The sequence below is a fragment of the Leptopilina heterotoma genome, unplaced genomic scaffold, assembly GCF_015476425.1.
Source record: "Leptopilina heterotoma isolate Lh14 unplaced genomic scaffold, ASM1547642v1 Lhet_46, whole genome shotgun sequence".
Lineage (NCBI taxonomy): Eukaryota > Metazoa > Arthropoda > Insecta > Hymenoptera > Figitidae > Leptopilina > Leptopilina heterotoma.
Window position 1 is genome coordinate 1,503,931 of NW_025111092.1, and position 14,188 is coordinate 1,518,118.

At 22.4% G+C, this 14,188-nt stretch overlaps 1 protein-coding gene across 27 annotated transcripts in view; it reads left to right on the plus strand.

Moving 5' to 3' along the window:
- The window catches only part of LOC122507317 (tropomyosin Per a 7.0102), a 74,717-nt gene that overhangs the window by 27,385 nt on the left and 33,144 nt on the right, over window positions 1-14,188 (plus strand). For 16 of the 27 annotated variants that reach the window (XM_043619960.1, XM_043619965.1, XM_043619957.1 and 13 more), the window contains 2 exons: window positions 5,826-5,959; window positions 12,186-12,303. In XM_043619960.1, coding sequence (XP_043475895.1) covers window positions 5,826-5,959; window positions 12,186-12,303 — 252 coding nt within the window. The remainder of the gene's footprint in view (window positions 1-5,825; window positions 5,960-12,185; window positions 12,304-14,188) is intronic. The other 11 variants (XM_043619962.1, XM_043619959.1, XM_043619963.1 and 8 more) reach the window with 1 other exon arrangement.

A 14,188-nucleotide genomic window follows, 5' to 3' on the forward strand; every position in this document is an offset into this window, starting at 1 on the left:
TTACTCAATATTATAACTTATTTTTACTGATAACTTGTGTTATTAACCCCTTCAGTGTGCACTGCAAAAGAAAAGTACTAATTTAGTACCAATTTTGGTACTAAATCGTAATTTGGTTCTATTTTAATACTGAAGTCAGCTCTAATTTAGAACCTTTTTTTATAGTGTGTAGCTAAAATATAACAAAATGGTCCCATAATGTGTAAGACCTTCTTGTGAATAAATTTTCATGACACTAGGTACTAATGGGTTTTTGGGGTCGCTGATTACGATTCCGGTTTTAGTTTTCAAAATGGTGGATCCAATATGGCGGACACGATTTTAAAAAATTCATTGGATTCGCTTAAAATTCGTTACTCATGAGTTTTCGTGGTCGCTGATTACGAATTTGTTATTAGTTTTTCAAAGTTTAAATGGTAAGAATTTTTAAAAGAATTTATCCACTTTTAAAATTTTTCAAAATTTTTGGCTGCCATTTTGGATGAAAAATGATTTATTTTGAAAATCTGACTGCAGAATCGTGAACAGCAATCCCAAAAACCCCCGATTAAGAATTTTTGCGAATATAAGTTAAGATGTTTTCTTGTTTGGACCATGACGTGTATACACGTCATCCACAGTCAAGGGGTTAAGTTAAAAAATGACATTTATGCTTGACTCATGTTAAAAAATGCCATTGTTGAACTTAGAACTATGTTAATAATCACACATATCCACAAAAAAATCGATGAAAGGTTCCTTCGACCAAACCTGGTGTATTATGTTTTTCCTAACCTAAAAATACATATAAGATTTTACGTGACAGACAAAATTCTATAAATATTGACGGATTTACCTCAATCTTGGTATCGAGGGTTTATCGGGATTGCTGATTACGAACTTATAGAGGCAGATTTTCAAAATACAAAATGGCGGATCCAATATGGCGGACGGATTTTTAAAAAAATTCTTGAATTTTTACAAAATTTGGTATCGATGAGTTTTTGGGGTCGCTGATTACGAATTTAAAGTCAGATTTTAAGAATAAAATAAATGGAAAAATTTTCATTGGTTCCCTTTATGAAGAACTGTAAAATGTATACTAAATACGTGTATTTAATAATGAGGCTAAAGTCAAGACAAGACAATATTTATTATTTAGCTACAAATTTAAATTATTTGTTTGTAATTATCATCTAAGAAAGAGTTAATTTCTTAAACATTTATGCACATCGAAATTGAAGATTAATTAATTTATGCAACTTAGGCGTATTATGGTCACTTTATCTACCTGTACAGGCGCATAATACTAAGTTCCCCCTTATACCCCAGCGGTCAATAAAGTGCCCATTATTGCCCTAGGGCAATAAAGTCATGGAAAATCACCGTAAACAAATGGCTGCCTTTATACCCTTGTTGCTTAATATACTATTTTTCGTCATTTTAAAGTTAAGTGTTCAATTTTTAATTATCAATAAAACTTTAGACAAAAATCGGTTTTTTATAATTTTTTCAATCTTCAAAAAAACTATGACCATATCTCTCCCGGACTTACCCTAAGTAAATCATTAAAAGTTTACATCGATGAATTGGCGCGCTGAGTCAGTCGAGTGAATGGCCTCGCCAGCAACTTTCCTCTCCCAGTCAGTAGCGAATAGAGTGTTTTTAGCTAGGGGTACTGTTGGGCACCTTTCTTTTGGTTACAGATTATTAAATTTTCTTATTATCTTGAAAAAGGTTCCAGTGTTCATCCAAAGTTATATTTTAAGATCTCTCTATGATAACAAATAATAGACTAAATTTATTAATAAGGGGACATCCATAAACTACGTTACCAATTTTTCAGACTTTTTAGACCCCCTCCCTCCTCGTTACCATTGCGTTACATGTAAAAATTTCAATTTTTGGACCCCCTCCCCCCTAAATTGGTAACGTAGTTTATGGATGGTCCCTAATAAAATCAAAATAATTATACTGAATAACAAATATTTTTAAAAAATTACACTTTTAAAATTGAATACAATGTAAAAAATTTAGGGTATAATAAAAACCCATAAGCTCTACAGTTTCCATTGAAAATAATTTTCTTTTTTTCAAAATTAATGTTAAAATCAATCAAGGACAGCATAAATTCCCTCTTTTGTGGAACTACTTATACAATAAATTTAATAATGTATTATTAATTATTAAATTGGATATATCTTGGCCCATATGGGCCACCAAGTACAATAAATTTAGGCTGTTTTCGGCACTCGCTCAAGAGTTAACTCCGGGTTAATGGTGATTGGTTAGACCAACAGAATGTTTTTGATGATTGGATAATATTTAACTCGGGGTTAACCCTGGGTGAGTGCCGAAAACAGCCTTAGAGTAAAATATTTGACTCTAAATTTATTGTACTTTAAAATGATCCTACTTTGATAACTTCTACATCTATTTTTACAGAAATATTTGAATTTGAAGTGAAGCGAGCATTTAAAAGTAATCAGTTGTAATGTACTGAAGCTTCGCGACCCGAGTGTATTATACGCGACATTTTAATAAACTTATACATATTATGTTACATTAGTCGGGTCCCAGTAGTATTATATTGCTTGACTACCGCCAAACTTAGAAGTGTTAGATGACGCTTCATTACGTCAGTAACTTTCAGGGCTGTATTCTTAAGTTTAAGCAGAATGCACAAAGTTTAGCCCCTACTTCTGGGCAAAACTCGAGGTTTGAGTATCTACGTTCCTGAAAAGTGCGCAGTAGACAAATCAAAGCACATAACGTAACAGTGTTCAATTTATACTTTAAATAGTAAAACTATTTTTAAATAATTATTTAATAATTAATCATTATACAATTTGTTATTGTGATATATTAATTAATAAATAATAAAACGGTAGATGTATTTGAAATACTTTTAAAAATTTTGGGGAAAAAATTTCAAACTTAATAAAACACATTAGCCGAATGCTTAGCCGATTTAGCTAAAATGAGTTTAGGTTGAATCTAATTTGTCAGACATATTGGAAATATTTGGAAACTTACCACTTTTACCAAGGAATATTTCTTAAATTATAAATATAAACTTTAACGTTTTTCACATTTAAAAAAGTATAAATTTTAATAATTTACTTTTAATTGGTTGTAATTTGAAACATGCGATTGAAAAAATTAAGAAATGCGCATTTAATTTTACTCTTCACACAATTTAAATTGTACCTGTTATTTTATGATTACGTTGTCTTTCAAATAAAATTGAATATCGTGATTCTGGCGATATTACCAATAACGCTCGTTCATTTTTGACGAAATATTGAATAATATTTGAAAAGTTGATCATCCATTATTTCCTATTTTCTTTTGTTCGTCCAAAGTAAATTTTTCATGATCATTTTTTATCCTCTTACACTTTATTATAAGCCCTAAAAACAACCACCTGAAAAATTACATTTAAATAAATGTTTTGTGCGTTCATCATTATTTTTACAACTATTTTCAAGAATTAATTAAGGGAAATATTATACCGAAAAAAATATATTCTTGTTTTGAGAGGAAAATTCCTCTTCTAAAATCCTCTTACATTTTATTGCTGAATTAAAAATATTACTCTTCATATCAGACTATTTCCTCTACTTTTAAGAGGAATTACTCTCAAGTGGAGAATAATCCTCTTCAAATAAGAAAAAAATTCTTCTCCAAAATTCAATTGTTTTCAAAAATTTTAATAAAATCCTTTGCAAAATTTCAATTATTTAAAAAAATTTTCCTCAATTTAATGTTTTTTAATATCTACTATTTTAATAAAATTTTCCAAAAGAATTCAATTGTAAAAAAAAAAAATTTAATAAAATTCTACGCAAACCTTTAATTATTTTCATAAAATAATAAAAATTTCACTGGAATTCAATTATTATTTACAAATTTTTTTATATATTTCTTCGCAATCATTCAATTATTTTCATAAATAATAAAATTTTTACAGGGATTCAATTATTTTAATAAATATAATAAATTTCTTTTTAGGAATTCAATTGTGTTCATAGATAATAAAACTCATCGCAGAATTTCTATTATTTTCAATGCAATTTTAATCAAATTCCTCGAAAAATGTAATTATTCTTGAAAATTTCATTAAATTTCGTCGAAAGAATTCAATTATTTTTAAAAATTTGTTGATAAAATAAAATTTAATTCTTTATGAGAATTAAATTTTAAGAGTACCTCGTCAAAATTTCAACTATCTTTTTAAATAATAAAATTCTTCTCCGAAATTCAATTGTTTTCAAAAATTTTAATAAAATTCTCTGCAAAATTTTAATTTTATTTTTAATGCAATTGAAATTGAATTCCTCAAAAAATGTAATTTTATTGATAAAGTTCTTTGTAAGAATTCAATTTTAAGAAAGATTAAATTATTTATTTTTGTATTTAAATAATTGAATTCTTATAGAATTTTCTAATAAAAATTGATTTTAAAATGGATTTTAGTTTAAATTTTAGATTAGAATTGAATATTAAAAACATTAGAGCGTGAATTTTTAGAAGTAATTGAATTTTGAAAAGGTTTCAAATTAAAATCTTTGAAAATCTGAATTTTTCATATTTTAAACTAACAATTCTGTGGAATTTATTTTCTTGAGAAAGCTTAATGGCGGATTTTTTTTAAAATTATTTAAAGTGTTTTTATTCTCTAATATATGTTTGATTGTAGAATTTATGAATAATTGAAATTTTGTAAAATTGTATTGTAAACAAATGAATTTGGAAATTCTTAAAGAATTTTTTCAAAAACTATTAGAATTAGAACATTTATAGAAGAATTTTAGTTAAAAATACGAAAAAAAATTTAATTTTGGAAAAGTTACAAATGATTGCAGAAATTCAATTATGTTCAAGAGTAATAATATTCTTCGCAAAAATTAATTATTGTTCAAAAATAATAAAAAATTTTTTAGGGATTCCAATTATTTTTACCAATAATAAAATTCATCGCAGAATTTCAATTTTTTTTAATACAATTTTAGACAAATTTTTCAAAAAATGTAATTATTCTTAAAAATTTTATTAAAATTCGTCGAAGGAATTCAATTATTTTTAAAAATTTGTTGATAAATAATTTTGTAAAAAATGTTATGGGAATTGAATTTTAAGAAACATTGAATTGTTTAATAAATTATTTATTTTTGTATTTAAATAATTGAATTCTCGTAGAATTTTCTAATAAAAATTGATTTAAAAATGAATTTCAGTTTAGATTTTAGATAATAATTAAATATTAAAAGCAATATAGCGTTAATTTTTAGAAATAATTGAATTTTGAAATTAATTTTTTTGAAAAAGTTTAATTGAATTTTTTTGTATATTATTTGAAGTTTTTATTTTCTAATATATTTATTTAATTGAAGAATTTACGAATAATTAAAATTTCGTAAAATTGAATTGAATTGATAATGATTTTATTATTCGGTCATTTTTAATTATTATAAAACATGAAGAAACGATCACTCACAAAGACTCGGAGTTATTGATTCTTCATGTTTTATAGTTATTAAAAATTTAATTTATAGTTTTAGGTAAAATGTTTTCTTATTTGACTCGGACTGGTTATATTTTTGTCAGTAATTTTTCATTTTTAGTCCGTAAAGTCTGTATTTTTAAGTAATTTTACTGGTTCGAGCCCCTATCTTAATTTTCAAAGTGTTATAGAATATTTTCTGTAATTGATAATAATTATATTTTTTTAGACGAGAAATTTTTGAAATCTAATAATGAAAAGAAAAACTTGTTTAAACATAATTTTTCTGTATTTTTCGCAAATTTTGCTGAAATATTGAAATTGAATTGTTAATTTTCAGGCTGAATCCGAAGTCGCCGCTCTCAACCGTCGTATCCAACTTTTGGAGGAAGACCTCGAGAGATCAGAGGAGCGTCTTGCCACCGCCACTGCCAAATTGGCGGAGGCATCACAAGCTGCCGATGAGAGTGAACGGTAATATCTTTTTGCTCAATCACATCTCATTTATCCTGAATTTTCCTCCTTGCACCGATGGGTTTTTGTAATTGAAACAAAAGATGTTGCGAGTTAAACAAAATAAAAAAAGAAAAGAAAGAAATCAAGTATGCATATAAAAAGCCTGTAATGAAATTGTAATTAATTCACCAGAAATGCTTAAATTTTATTGCTCATTGAGATTCAGGAAAAGGATTGGTTTTGCCTTCAAAATATTCATCTTCCCATTATTTTAAATTAATCAAATCAATTATTCCCAGAGGGGAAGGAAAGTTAATTGGCCCCATTTCAAACCGCGATTTTTGAAGTACATGAAATTGCATGAAAATTTACATTTGAATACGCGCGACTATTACAAAACGAGTTGTTTCCAGTTTGTTATCTCTTTTTCCGCATTTATAGTGATTGAATTATGGACTGTGTTTCTATGATGAAAATTGATAATCTCGTATTTGTTACTTTTAATAAATTACCTTATGTGTCATCTTCTCTTCACACATAATTGAATCATAACTAGTTCAAGATTCAACGGGATCAATTATTTTTGATAAATAACAATATTCATCACAAGAATTCAATTATTTTCAAAAGTAATAAAACTCTTCGAAGAAATGCAATTATTTTTAAAAATTTAAACGAATATCTCGTCAACAATTATTCAATTATCTTTATAAATAGCAAAATTTTTTTACAAAAATTCAATTATTTTCAAAAATTTAAATAAAATTCTTTGAAAAATTTCAATTATTTTCAAAAGTTTTTCGCAATTCAATGATTTTTAATATTTACTATTTTCATAAAATTTATCAAATAATTTAATTATTGAAAAAAATTTTTGATACAATATTCTACAAAAACATTCAATTATTTTCATAAATAATAACATTTCATTTAGAAATTCAATTATTTTCATCACAGAATTTTAAATATTTTTAAAATAATTTAAAATAAATTTCTCGAAAAATGCAATTTATTCTCAAAAATGTTATTAAAACTTGACGTAAGAATTTTATATAAAGAAACATTCAATTATTCAATAAAATAATAAAATTCGTTGCAATAATTCAATTATTTCCATAAATAAATTTTAATTCGTCACAAAAAATCAATTATTATCATAATTTTTAAGCAATTCTGCAAAAGAATTCAATTATCTTGATAAACAACAAAATTCTTCCCATAAAATCAAATAATTTATAGAATTTTAATAAAATTTAATAAAATTCTTTTCCAAATTTCAATTACTTTGATAAATATCAAAATTCATAACAAGAATATTCAATTCTTTTGAAAAGTAATAAAATACTTTGCAGAAATTAAATTATTTTCAAAATTTTTTTAAAATTCTCGTCAAGAATTAAATTATTTTTATAAATAGATAGCGAAATTCTTCTCAAGAATAAAATTAATTATTGTCAAAAATTTTAATATAATTCTTGGCAAAATTTTAATTATTTAAGCAAAATTTAATAAAATTCTTTGCATGAATTCAATTATTTTTATAAATTATTATTTAAATTTCTTCTCAAGAATTCAATTATTTTTAAAAATTTTATTAAAATTATTCAAAAAGTTTTCAATATTATTTTCAAAAATTGTTATAAAATTCTTTAATATAAAAAAAATTTCAGTAAAATTTTAATTAAACCCCTTAAAAGAAATTAATTATTTTCAAGAATTGTTAATAAAATTCTTCGTAAAAATTAAATTTTAAGAAACATTCAATTATTGAACAAATTATTTATTTTTGTACTATAAATAATTGAATTCTCGTAGAATTTTCTAATAAAAATTGATTTGAAAATGAATTTAGGTCAAAATTTTAGATAAAAATTTAGGTAGGCAATAGTAAAAGCAATTACAGCATGAATTTTTAGAAATAATTGAATTTTGAAAAGGTTTCAAATTCAAATCTTTGGAAATCTAAATTTTTCGTACTTTTAACTAATAATTGATTTAAAGAAGAATTTTAGTTAAAAATTCTAGAAAATAATAATTAAATTTAAATGATGAAAATAATTTCGAAGAAGTTAGAGTAACAATATTCTTATATAAAATAATATTAATATTAAATTTCAAAAAGGTTTAATTTTAAATTTTTGAAAAACTTAATTTCTATATATGGAAAAATAATAATGATTAAATATTTATTTAAAAAACAAACTCTATTGATGTTTTCGAATAATTTTTGTAGAGAATCAGAATATTCTTCAGGATCAGGGAAAAAGTCAAAATTCTGTCTCGAAATCAGAAAAAAGTTAAATTTTCGTAGCAACCCTGGTTTTTGAAAACGAAAACGGAAAATAACGAATCAATATTTATTATTTAGCAACAAATTTAAATAATTTGTTTGTAATTATCATCTAAAAAAAAAGATAATTTCTCAAAAATTAGTGATCATCAAAATTGAAGATCAATTAACTTGCAAAAATTTTTTTTATAATTTTTCGTTTTCAAAAATGTTGCCGACTTCATCTTCATATTTTTTTTCATACGCTCTAAATTCAACTAATCCTTTTCTTGAGTAATAAAATATTATCCAAAATGAACAAAAGTTCAAAATTTATTATTCGCCAATTGCTGAATGTTTATATAAACTAATTTAAAATGTTTATATATAAATAATAAAAATGATTTAAATTATTATTATTTAAAAAAGAAAATATTGTTGAAAAGCACTGGTAAATTTTTTTTTCCCTATGCAGAAATTATTTGAAAGATTTCGCAAGAGTTAGACTGCAGTAATCGGGTGTTGTACTTGTATCTTTGTAGTTCTCGTATGACACTCGTCCGATAATTGCTAACCCAACGGTGTTTTCATTTTAAGGTTTCTCTAAGTTTTCATGATGAGACAATAGTTGTTTCTGTCTTGATACTGCTTTTCCATTAAATTCTGTCTCTCTCTCTCTCTCTCCCTCCTTGATCGGTTAAGAGATCAAATTTCGAGTTGCCTCTTTTTAATTCTCGAAGGACTCAATTTACATTCTCCAAGATTGTTTTTCAGTATTATACACTTATGAGAGTGAGAATTTATCAAAGAAGTATGTCAAATATTCATCATTTATGCGTGATTTTTATTCACATTTTTATTTTCAATTTTTTATCAAATTAATTTAACGCATAGTTTTTAAGAAAGAAAACAAAAAATTGGAGAAAAAGTAAAATATTTATTAAAAATAGTTAATTAAAATTAGAATTTTTAATTCATTAAATAACTTTAATTTATTTTTAATGCTAAATTTTCTATTCTTACATAAAATTAAAATAAACATCTTTTTTTTTATTTATTTTCTTCGTTTCTACATTTTCATTAGCAAAGAAAGAATCTTTTCATACAAGAACTTTTATTTTAAAAATAGTCATGAGTAAGTTTTATGTAAATTTCTGATTATTGAAATGGCCTCGATATTTGAGATCTTAACTCAATTTTCCTTAACACATTCCTTTCAATTATAATATAATTCTTTATTTCAACTTTTATCTCATTAAACAAAGAGAGGTAATAATCTCATTTGAAACATTTTTTCCAAAAAGAGTTGAAATTAAAGTAAAGAACGTATTTTTAAAATAAAAAATATTATTTAAAATAAAAAAAAATTATTTTAAAAATTTTGTAAAAATATTTAACATTTAATTAAATTTAATAATAAAACAACAATTAGTTAAAGATAAAAATTAAAAAATATATAATAGTTAATAAGATTTATCTATTGTTTAAAATTTTTAAATGTTGGGAATCAAAATTATTTAAAAATGCCTTGCCTCTTTTTATTTATAATAAATAAAACCGTTTTCTATTTCCATGTAAAAGTGATCCATTTAAGTTCAACTGGTAAAGAAGTAGAATCTTATCACCTTTGTTTTCATTATGATAATATTGAATGAATATGCAAGTGCATTGCAAGAGGAATTATTGTTTTCAAAGTTTGGAGATTCTCTTTCTTTTTTTTATGTATGTTTTTAAATTTATTTTATTTGAAAAATAAAAGGGACAAACCCTTTTTTATATGAGTACTCTTAAATACTAATGTTGAACATTGTTACAAAATTAACAAATCACTAATATAAAAAATAGAAATTAGGTTTGTTTTTGTTAAAATAATATGAATTACCTTGTTTTCTGTGATACACGGCAAAGAAGTTCAGTTTTTCTAAATTGGCACGATTCTTAAACAAAATAATAATAATAATATTGCTTGTTTTGCTGTTTCTTCACGAACTTGCAAATTCTTTCGAGATTAAAAATAAAATATTTTTAGATATTACTAATCTATCTTTCCGTGTTTCACATTTACAATTAAATCCAGACACAATGTGCTTTTATTTATATTTATTACTTTTTTTCTTTAAAAATGTGAATACGTTTATTGGACATGAATTTTTTGATAATTTTTGCCATAACTGAGAAATGAATAAAACATTGGTTTTATTTTCATGTAATTTTAAAAAGTTTTGTAAAATTGAAATTTATTATAGGATTGAAGTAAATTAAATTAAATTTTGGTAAATAAATAAATTAAAAGTCTTGAAATTTGCAAATAAATTCGATCTGAGAACATATTTGCAGTGTAAGATTATTTTAAATATATATATGTAAAACTGCGGCTTCGGCATGAGAATGGAATGCAGTATTTCAGGATAACTGTATGTTCCAAATTCTTTTTATATTTAATCAGTAGCCGTATAATAAACAAAATCACATTTTATTGAACGTAAATTATAGTCGATTCATGTGCTAGCTCTTAGTTTTTATTACTTGAAAATTGTTATTTATATTTGAGAAAATATTTCTATTTGAAGAAAGTTCTTATTGCTTAATATTATGTAAAATGTTTCTTAAGATGGTCATGTGTCCCATATTTTACAAATTAAAAATTTCTTTAAATTTTAATATTTTAAATTAAATTTTAAAATTAATAATATTAAAATATTAATTTTTAATAAAATGATATATATTTAAATAAATTTATAAATTAATATTTTAATAATAAATTTATAAATTAATATTTAAATAATAAATTTATAAATTAATATGAAATATAAATTTATTTAAAAGTTTTTATTTGCCATTTAAAATTTTTTATAAACTATAAAACTATTTTATGCATAAATTTCAACTTTTTTTTAATAAATAATTTTAAAAAAATATACAAAATATAATACAGATAAAATTTGTCCAATTTCCATATAAGGAAATCCAATTGGTTTCATAACAATTCATACCAATAAATAACATGAGCTTAAATTCTTTTTTCCTTGATACTATTTAAAAAATCATTTTTTACAATGTAACATTTATAATTTACAGTTTTATTTACAAATTTATATTTTTATAAAATTACATATATTTTTGTAATCACTATTTTGTAATATAAATTTATAATTTTATAATCTAATAAACTTTGTTTACTTTGTAAATAGATTTTTTAATGTAAACCATTTTCTTTCAAGATATTTAAATCATGAAATATTTTTAAAAATATATAAATAACATTGTATTTTGGAATGTTTTTGTTTTTCGCGAATATGTTGGAAATTTTTCCTTTAATCACATTGTGTCTTGGTGTATTTATTTGTGTATTGAAAAGTATTATTAGATCCGAGTTTTACACGATTAACTTACCGTAAAGGCCACTGCACACAAAAATGTGATAATTTGTCATAAAGAATGTATCGATCCAATCACTGATTATATTAAATCATGCAGAAAATATCTGCGATATTATTTTATAATTTATTTATTATAAAAGTGTGCATTGGTTTTTATGATTATTTTTATAACGTTGAAAGTGGATATTTTGTCAAAAATGTAAATGTTAGTGTCGTCATTATTATTATTGGTAAGGAAGTAAGAATTTTTTCAGCTTTAGTATACAAAATTTATCCATTTTAACTGAATTATACTTTTTCCATTTTTAATTAATTACTAAATTTCTTTAGAGAGAAAAATTTATTCAATTTAAGGATAATTTAGTTAAAGAAACATGTAAAAAAATTTTAAAACATGATAATGATAATTTTTGTAATCTATTCGAAAAATGAAGAAAATTAAAAGAAAAAAAATTGAATTTCACTTGAAAATACTGTAAGAATAATTTATTATCATTTATTATCATATTCAAGAAAAATGCCAAATTTCGTAATTCGACATGTTAAAAAAAACTTTCAACGTTCATAATCAATATAATCTAATCAAAATTAATAGGATACGCAAGGCTCTCGAAAATCGAACTAATATGGAGGATGATCGGGTCTCCTTATTGGAACAACAACTCGCACAAGCTAAACTCATCGCTGAGGAAGCAGATAAAAAATACGAGGAGGTGGGTTTTCAATTAAAAACGGACTCCTTCTCAAATATCGACCAAACATACACACCAAATATTTTTTTTCGACTCATTTTTAATCTATTTTCTATTGTCTCGACATTAAATTTCATGTTATGAAATCGCATTGTTAAATTTCGCAAATATTACTTTTTAAGTAAACGAAAAATGAGAAAAAACATATTTGATCTAATTTCAGTTAACTTAAACTGTCACGGAGAAAAAAAGGGATTTTTTATTAGTATAACTGCAATTAGTTACATTTTTTTAAATATATATTTAATTAATTATTAAAAATTAAGTAAAAGAAATTGAATTTTGGAGCAGATACAAATCATGTCAGAAATTCAAATATTTTCAAAATAGTAAAATTCTTCGCAAAAATACAATTATTTAACATTTTAATTTTATTAATTTTTAATAAAATTCTTGTCAAAATATCAATTATTTTCAAAAATTTCCCACAATTCAATGATTTTCAATATTTACTATTTTAATAAAATTTTCCAAAAGAAGAGAATTTAATTATTTAAAAAACATATTTAATAAAATTCTACGCAAACATTTAATATTTTCATAAATAATAAAAATTCCACAGGAATTCGATTATTTAAATTTTTTTTATTAATTTCTTCGCAATAATTCAATTATTTTCATAAATAATAAAATTTTTGCAGGTATTAAATTATTTTTATTAATAATAAAATTCTTTTTAGGGATTCAATTATTATTTTTTATAAACAATAAAACTCATCGCATAATTTCAATTATTTTTAATACAATTTAATGGAATTTCTCGAAAAATGTAATTATTCTTAAAATTTTTTTTTAAAATTCATCAAAGAAATTAAATTATCGTAAAAATCTTTGCTATAATTTATTTATTAGAATTTAAGTATTATTTTCAATTCATTTTTAATTAAATTTCTTTGAAAGAATTAAATTATTTTCAAAAATTTTAATAAAATTCATCGTAGAAAATTAATGAATTTCAATAATTTGTCAAAATTCAATTATTTTTAATATCTATACTATTTCAATCAAATGTCAGAACAGAATTCAATTATTTAAAAAGAAATTATTAAAATTCGTCTCAAGAATTCAAATATTTTCAAAAGTAATAAAATTCTTCGTAGAAATTCAATTATAGTAAAAAATTTACAAAAAATCTCGTCAAAATATCAATTATTTTTATAAATAATAAAATTCTTCAAAATAATAAAAATTTCATAGGAATTCAATAAATAATTGAATTATCATAAAGAATTTTATCAACAAATTTTTAAATAATTAAAATTCTTTTGAAGAATTTTAATAAAAATTTTAAGAATAATCTCATTATTCGAAAAATTTATTATTTATGGAAATAATGGAATTATTGCAAAAAAAATTTATAAAAAATTTGTAAATAAATTTTTTATAAATTTTATTTTTATAAATTTTTTTATAAATTTTTTCGCAATTTGTAAATAACAAATTTTTTATCAATTTCTTTGCAATAATTTCATTATTTTCATAATTAAAAATTTTACAGAGATTCAATTATTTTTAATGCAATTTTAATCGAATTTCTCGAAAAATGAACTTATGCTTAAAAATTTTATTAAAATTCTTCAAAAGAATTTAAATTATATTATTATATTATTGTCTTAAAAATTTGTTGATAAAATTCTTTATGAAAATTTAATTCTGAGAAACAGTTCATGATTCAATAAAATATTTATTCTTGAATTTAAATAATTGAATTCTCGTAGAATTTTCTAATCAAAATTGATTTAAAAAATGAATAATTTCAGTTAAAATTTTAGATAATAATTAAATATAATTATAGCGTGAATTTTTAGAAATAAAAAAATATTCAAATTGTAATAATTTTGATAAG